The 7,233-nt window shown below is 45.9% G+C and overlaps 1 protein-coding gene and 1 long non-coding RNA gene across 8 annotated transcripts in view; one reads left to right on the plus strand and one right to left on the minus strand.

Moving 5' to 3' along the window:
• LOC116090990 lies at positions 1–1,685 on the minus strand. 3 transcript variants are annotated; one of them, XR_004118880.1, is made up of 2 exons: positions 1,445–1,685; positions 1–115 (listed from the first exon to the last, which is right to left on the minus strand). It is a non-coding gene; the product is annotated as an uncharacterized LOC116090990 (long non-coding RNA). The 3 variants fall into 3 exon arrangements; XR_004118881.1 differs by lacking the exon at positions 1,445–1,685 and adding an exon at positions 1,082–1,438; XR_004118882.1 differs by lacking the exon at positions 1,445–1,685 and adding an exon at positions 304–651.
• Crls1 (cardiolipin synthase 1) overlaps positions 604–7,233 on the plus strand; it is a 21,220-nt gene continuing 14,590 nt past the window's right edge. The window contains exons 1-2 of one of the 5 annotated variants that reach the window (XM_031372001.1): positions 604–1,073; positions 3,368–3,505. In XM_031372001.1, coding sequence (XP_031227861.1) covers positions 768–1,073; positions 3,368–3,505 — 444 coding nt within the window. In that variant the 5' untranslated portion in view covers positions 604–767. Of the gene's footprint in view, positions 1,074–1,163; positions 1,286–1,392; positions 1,837–3,367; positions 3,506–7,233 lie in introns of those variants that run through there. The other 4 variants (XM_031372004.1, XM_031372006.1, XM_031372002.1 and 1 more) reach the window with 4 other exon arrangements.

Genomic DNA, 7,233 nt, shown 5'->3' on the forward strand with positions numbered 1-7,233 from the left:
CACCAGTAATGTGTAATTTATAATATCAGGTTCATTGTTAGAACAGTGAACTGATTTGTTCCTAGTTCAGACTTCTTAGAATAAGCAAGTTTCTTCTGTACACGGGGTTCTATACCTGTAAAAGTAAAGGCAAATACACAAAGTATGTTAGAGTTGTTGAGAGGATAAATGATGGCACTATAATGTATACAGTGAGCACTTCCCAAGTAAACAATTAGTGATTGCTGTTATTGGCACTTCCCATTGCTACTTTGGACCTGTTAATATGCATTTAGTGCTAAGAAAGCAGAGTAGGTACTTAACCACTTTGATGCCAACACTAATGCTTTAAATTTCCTACAGTGATAATACAGAGCCATGCACACCAGCGGGCCACTTGGCATCAGGCAAGGCCTGATCTAACTGGCTCCCTGTGGCCACGTGGCACTCGCTCTTGGTCTTCCCTGTCATTCTTCTTAGCCTGCAGGCACAAGCCGCTCTGCTCACTAGTCCCGTCTTCTTAGCCCGCTGGTCTTAGCCGCAAGTGCTCGCCGCTGCCGCCTAGGGGCGCCGGTGAGCAGAGCTGGTGGATGTCGTGAAAACGTCGTGAAAGCGGCCTCCCTTGGCGGTTCAGGCCACCTGTATAAGCGGAAAGTGCCCTAGTGTGGAAATTAGTATGGGGCTCTCCGTACCGCTTCGGCACCGCTTGACTTCTATAGAGAAGTTGGCGGCCGGTGCCTGGGGCTTCTGAGTTCTCGACTCTCGGATTCCGTGGAGGCTACAAGGCCATGCTGGCCTGGCGCATGGCGCGCGGCGCGTGGGGGCCCCTTCGCGTGGCCGTCCGGCCTCCGGGGGCGCGGCTCGGTAGGGGCGGCTCCCGCAGGGCCCTGCTGCCGCCCGCGGCCTGCTGCCTGGGCTGCCTGGCTGAGCGCTGGCGGCTGCGTCCCGCGGCGTTCGCCTTGCGGCTGCCCGGTGCCGGCCCGCGAACCCACTGCTCGGGCGCGGGGAAGGCAGCCCCGGAGCCCGCCGCCGGAGGAGGTGCGGCCGCGCAGGCCTCCAGCGCCCGCTGGGTCCCGGCGAGCGCCCCCAGTTCGGTACGTACGAGGGTCGGCGGAGCGCAGGGACGCGGGTGACGGGCTCGGCGCTCTGTCGCGACACATCCCTCCGTGTTCTGGGAAGTTACGGGCAGCCAGGGCGTTCGATCTCGGTGAACTTCAGGGGGCCCCAGCCGGGCACAGTCTCTGGCCAAGTTAGAACCCACTGTAATCCCCTTTCGTCCACACACCCGTTGCTGGGAGGTGTGTCTGTACGTTGTATTGGTAAAAACAAACTATCGCTGGTCTAGTTAAAAACCTATTTTTAATTTTTTGAAGTGAATCTCCAGTGTATAGGTTAAGTTCGGCGGAATCTGCATAAACGGCCCTTCTGCTTGTTTGTGCAGAGTAGCACGGAGGACAGTGCTTACTTGGCTTAGGTTGTAATGAAAAGATCTTTCAACTTCGTATTATAGAAAGCTTAAGATTATTCTTGACGTAACAGAAAGATTTGTTCACCGTGTTACCTGATAAGGTAACTTCCCAAGCAGCTGACACCAGAGCATGAGTGTGGCCCAGCTTTTGATGTCATGTTAGCAAGCTCATGCAATTGTTACATCTTCAATTGTTAGGTCTTCAGAGGCCACTGTAGTGCTCTGCTTTCTTCAGTTACACAGCATGGGCTGAGGTGGCCACACCCCCGGCAGGGGTCACAACTTCAGGAATAGCTTTAAAACTCTTGGCTCCCGAACGCTGGATGCTTTGAAGTTGCCCTCAACCTGGCTGAAGCCCTTCCCAGCACAGTTGGCCGAGTATGCCACAGGTTATTTGGTTGGGTAATTTGTGATTAAGCTTTGTCGACTTTTACAAATGTACAGATGTAATAACTAGATATTAATGATCTTTTTGTAGGTTTGTTTTTGGTTTTTCGAGACAGCTCTTCTCTGTGTAACAGCCCTGGCTGGCCTGGCACTTGATTGGCTGGTCTCGAACTCATAAAATCCACCTGCCCCAGCTTCTTGAGTGCTGAGATCAAAGCCTGCACCACAGCCATGCGGGTGAACATTTTTTTTTTTTTTTTTTTTTGTAGGGCACTGGCGCACTTACTGGCCTAATAACCCGCTGTAGTTGTGTTGTGTCTTTACCAAGGGAACTAATGAGGCTGCCTGCAGCTTTCTGTTTAGTCTTGCTCTAGCGGTATGTTAGACTAACTTTGGAGCTCTTCATTCCTAGCTTTTGCTTACTTGTTTTAGTTTTGCGATAAGGCTTCTCTGTGTAGCTCTGGCTATCCTGGAACTCAATCTGTAGATCAGGCTGGCCTCTAACTCAGAGATCCACCTGCCTCCGCTTCTTGAGTGTCCGAATTAAAGGCGTGTGCCGACACAGTCTGATGGCCTTTGCTTTCTAGCACAACCTGAGCTAGCTCCCTTTCCCTCTTCCCAGCTGTTGTGAGTTGCTGTACTCTTGGGTCAGTATTTGACTTTGTCCCACAGTATGCTCAACAGCCTTACTCTTTTCCTTACACATACAAAGGTCACGGCAAATCCCCTGAGCTGTCTCACCAGCTTGACACTTTTTCTAAATTTCAGGAACATTCTAATCTTTGAACCTGGGTGTAAATGAGCATGTTTTCATACAACTATACAGCGTAGTTCTACTTGAATAGAAGATTCCAGAGTAGAGGGTTGTATTGCTTCTGATTTGGCCATTGTCCCTGAAGAATTTGAAGTTATATAATTTTTCAGTGACAGTGTTCTTCACCTGACTCCAACAACCATGGTATTATCCCTGTACACTGACATGCTTTCTGTTGGGTTCTTATTATAAAATGCCTTTTCTTACAAGGTAGGTGGGTTATGAGATTTTTAAAGATAATCTTGAGAAATGAGCATTGCCACTTTTTTCCTTTGGTTCGTGCAAACATACTTGCTACTGAACACACATAATCTCGGCTTCCCTGGATTGTCTTTTCACTCTGCATGTGTGTTCTGGGAACTGAGGTGGGCAGAGTGGGCAGCAAGAACCCATACCCAGTGAGCTCACCAGCCTGCTTTTTTATTTGTTCTAAAAAGGTTAAAGTTTAGGCAAGTTGGTTACTGATTTACTGATTTAAAGGGATGTTAAAATAGTTTTTCAAAGGGGTGGGATCTTGACTAAAGTCATTAGAAGCTAGTTTATATGGTGAATAAGGCATGTTCATCTTATGTTTAAATTTTTTCTGTGTATGTATATACTTATATATGTGTGCTTACAAGTATTAAAGTTTATCTTCTTACCCTTCATGTAATAAAGTATACATTTAAAAGTATGAATTTATAGTATTTTATTCAAATTGTGCTGTCTTTGTCTTTCAGTATGAAAATCCATGGACAATCCCAAATTTGTTGTCAATGACAAGAATTGGCCTAGCCCCAGTGTTGGGCTATCTGATTCTTGAAGAAGATTTTAATGTTGCACTAGGTGTCTTTGCTTTAGCTGGTCTAACGGATTTGGTAAGTTATGAATATATTTGCTTTTTTTCTCCCTTTCAAATTCCATGCTGTCTATAACTCCCGTTGTAGCCTAGCCTTAGCATTTTCTAGAAGGATGTCCTCGGCATGAGTGTGATCTAGTACTTTGTAAGGACTTGCCTTTAGCATCCATGTGGAACTGCTTTTATAAGATTTAAGGGACCGTATAAAGGTTATAGAGAGCCCTAGGAGAAGGTCATCTTTACCCTTGGTGTTTAACTTGTTCAAAAGAGAAACCTCCTTAGAAATGCTCCAGGCTGAGTGCTTGCTGTAAAGGAAAGAGCGAGCAGAGCTGGAACAATTGCGTGTGCTGTGAAAGAAGTAGCCTGATGTGCATGTGGTGGGCATTCATTACCACCCCATGGAACCAGGGTGTGCACTGGCAGCTGGTGCAGCCCTCGTGGAGGCTGGCCTCCAGCTGCTCACCTATGACTGCTGTGCAGAGAAGGCCTTGGTTTGAGATGAGACTGGACATACTTTTTTCTACTTCCTCAGCATGTGCACAAGGAGAGAGGGCTCTCTGATATCACTCTTGTCAGTTGAGAGTGTGATATCAAAATGAAATTATTGGGAAAGTAATTTAGGATAGAAGGCTCTGTTACTTTTGCTGAATGGCCACTACCATCATATATAGCTGTATTATCACTTACCTTTTCACAAAGGATTTGAAATGATTTATAAAATTCCAAGCCTACAAACAAACACCATTGGGAGAGATGAAGAAGGACAGAGGGAAAACTAGAGACCAGGGCAGTGTGAAATGGAATCAGTCTTCTCATACAGGGAGCACCTGCGTAGGGACACTTTAGATATCTTCAACCCTATTTCTTTTTTTGTTTTTTTTAACATTTTGCTCAGTATTTAATGATACTAGAAAATTCATTCTCCAAAAGTAAAAACGTTTGCTTTTCCTTCTGTGGTTCATAGAGACAGTCCTTGCCTAGTAGCAGTAACGTTAGTGGTCAATGTAGAATTAACTGAAGGTTTTGAAGGTGGACAGAGGTGAGCATTTGCATTGTCTTAGGACGTGTGCACCAGGTACAGCCTTTCACAGGAGCTCTTGTCCTTTCCTGACAGATGTTAGTTTTCCTTTGTGGTGTTCTCACCGTTTCCCCCCACTTCACTGCTTTCCCACTGAAGCCTGAAGGTCTTCACCCTATTGGTGTGGGATGAAAGGCTGTCCTAGAATGTTAGACTGATAAAAATGTTTTACGTTGTAAAGTTTTTTGTTTTTTTGTTTTCAGATATTGGGTTCACTTTTTATATTTGTTAGTTTGTGAGGGTTTTGTGGGGTAGGGAATCAACTGCCACATGAAATGGACTCATTGAATGAAGGAAGAACCCCATTAACAAATATGACTTGACGTGCGTGAAAAGCAGAATTAGCTGGCACCACACTGCGGACCTTTTCTGTGGAAATTCTGATTCTTCTGCACTCCCCAGCTTTAAACCAGGCAATGGCAGGATCTGACTGTGTGAGGAGTTGGCTAAGTACTGATGTGCTGATACTGCACAGGTGGAGGGGAGTGAGGCAGGTTTATCATGGTACATGCAAGTCACACTTTGGGGCATGCGGAACACGAGACAGGACAGTTTAGGGGAAAACACCAAGCTTCTAATGCCTGTTGCCCGAGCTAAGACAGTGAGGTAAAGTGAAGTGAGGGAGAGGGAGAGGTGGGCAGTAGGAAAGAAACAGAAGTCTGGCAGGGGTGAGGTTAGGAGGGAGTAGGAGGGGAAGCTTGGGCAGGGAGGGGTCCCCGAGATGGTGACCAGAAAGCTGCTGTTGTGCTGAGGTCACCTGATGGCACATGGGTGATCTTGGGGGAACTTTATAGACACTTGAGGAAGGTTGGCCTAAGCTGATAAGCAAATGAGGGGTGACAGTGACGGGCCCTGCTTTTAAGGAAATCTTGCTCTGTAGGGAAACAGAGAAAGAGGGCAAAGGAATGGTTGTTTTAGAGATAGGTGTACTGGGAAGTATTTTGCATTAGCTGAGTGATAAAAGACACTGGAAGAGGGAAAGGCTGTGCAGAGAAGGAGAGAGGGAAACAACAAACAGATGGGCTTCAAGTAGGGAAGACAAAATGGATACAACTGGGCTGTCCATTAGGTGCAACACGGGAGAGGACTGGCTGTCTTTTCCTGTTTTCTTCTAGGAGAGAATAGACATGGCCATGGGTGAGAATGAGAGCATTTAGTACGAATGATGTAGGTCGTGAGTGACCTAATATCTAAGCATGATAAGAAAAGGTAGCTGCTGTCAGTAGATGAGAGGTAGCCAGGAATTGAGTGCCCACAAGTTTACAGCCATGAATTTGTGAGGTCGGCCCATGTATGTATTTTTCTAGAGCGGGGTTTATCCATTTGCATGCAGGCCTGAAGTGCATGGCATTGGCATTGACGGAGGGGTGAGGTGCAGTGAAGGTGTTGTACATGTGTGCAAAGGACGATGCCAGTTAGAGGAACAGTGAATACAGGGGTGATGACGAAAAGTGGGCTGTGAAGAACTCCCCACTGCAGACATTGTATGTCTAAATCACTTAGGAAAATAGCTGAGCAGGTACTGCAGGCCTGTAATCCCAACACCAAGGCAGGCTGATAGTTGCAAGTTTTGATCCAGTGAAGTCTACAGAGTGGGTTCTGGGCTACAGAGTAAGAGAACTTGTCTCAGAAAAACAAAACAAAATGGACAGATAACCCAAAGGGCCTAGACGGTGAAGGTGAGGGTGAAGGGAAGGGGCAGGGAAGAGGAAGAAAACTGATAGATTATTCTAGTTGTGATCGGAGTAGTTAGTAACTGCCTTTTTGAGGACTTGCTAAGAGACTGAACAAGTATTTTTTTTTAAAACTTTTTTTTGTTTGTTTGTTTTTTCGAGACAGGCTTTCTCTGTGTAGCCCTAGCTGTCCTGGAACTCACACTGTAGCCCAGGCTGGCCTTGAACTCAGAAATCTACCTGCCTCTGCCTGTCAAGTGCTGGGATTAAAGGCGTGTGCCACCATCGCCAGGCTCAACAATTATCTATCATATTACTTGCTGAAGGCGACCCAGGCTTGTGTAGGTGGGATCATCTGTTTTAAACAAGAAGAGGCCAGGTAACCAGCCTTGTTCAAGGTCAGTGCAAGAAGGGAATGCAAAACCAGGACTTGAGCCAGTTAGTTCTCTGTGCTGTCTTATCTGTGTTGTTGTGGATGGGTTTTCTTTTCTGTGCTAGGCTAGGGATCATCCCCAGGCCTAGGCCAATTTCTTAACTACTACTGTACGCCTGTCTCCTTGAACTTAGAATAGTGTAACAAGGAGGACTTACTGTCTTTAAAAGGTATCATGCCTAATTGCAAACAAGTTAGTTTTTATCGTTTTCATAGAAATTTCAAACATTTGTTGAAGTATAAAGTTAAGTAATTACCATATATCAGAGCGTGGTAAACAAGACATTTCTGTCTTGGCCATGCAACTAGGCAGCACTTGGTTAGGGTTCTTTATGTGGCCCCAGTGACCCAAGTCTGGCCCTTTCTCAAATTATGCTAGAGATTCAGTTTTTATGGTTAAAAAAGCACATCAACCAAGTGTGATCTGTGCTTTAAAATACTGTTTTTAATCAAAATAAGTAATAAAGTAATTTCCTAGGCGTGATAGTGATGCTTTTAATCCTAGCTTTTGGGAGGCAGAGGCAGGAGAATTTCTGTGAGTTCAAAGACCAGCCTGGTCTATG

This window comes from Mastomys coucha, unplaced genomic scaffold, assembly GCF_008632895.1.
Source record: "Mastomys coucha isolate ucsf_1 unplaced genomic scaffold, UCSF_Mcou_1 pScaffold15, whole genome shotgun sequence".
Taxonomy (NCBI): Eukaryota; Metazoa; Chordata; class Mammalia; order Rodentia; family Muridae; genus Mastomys; species Mastomys coucha.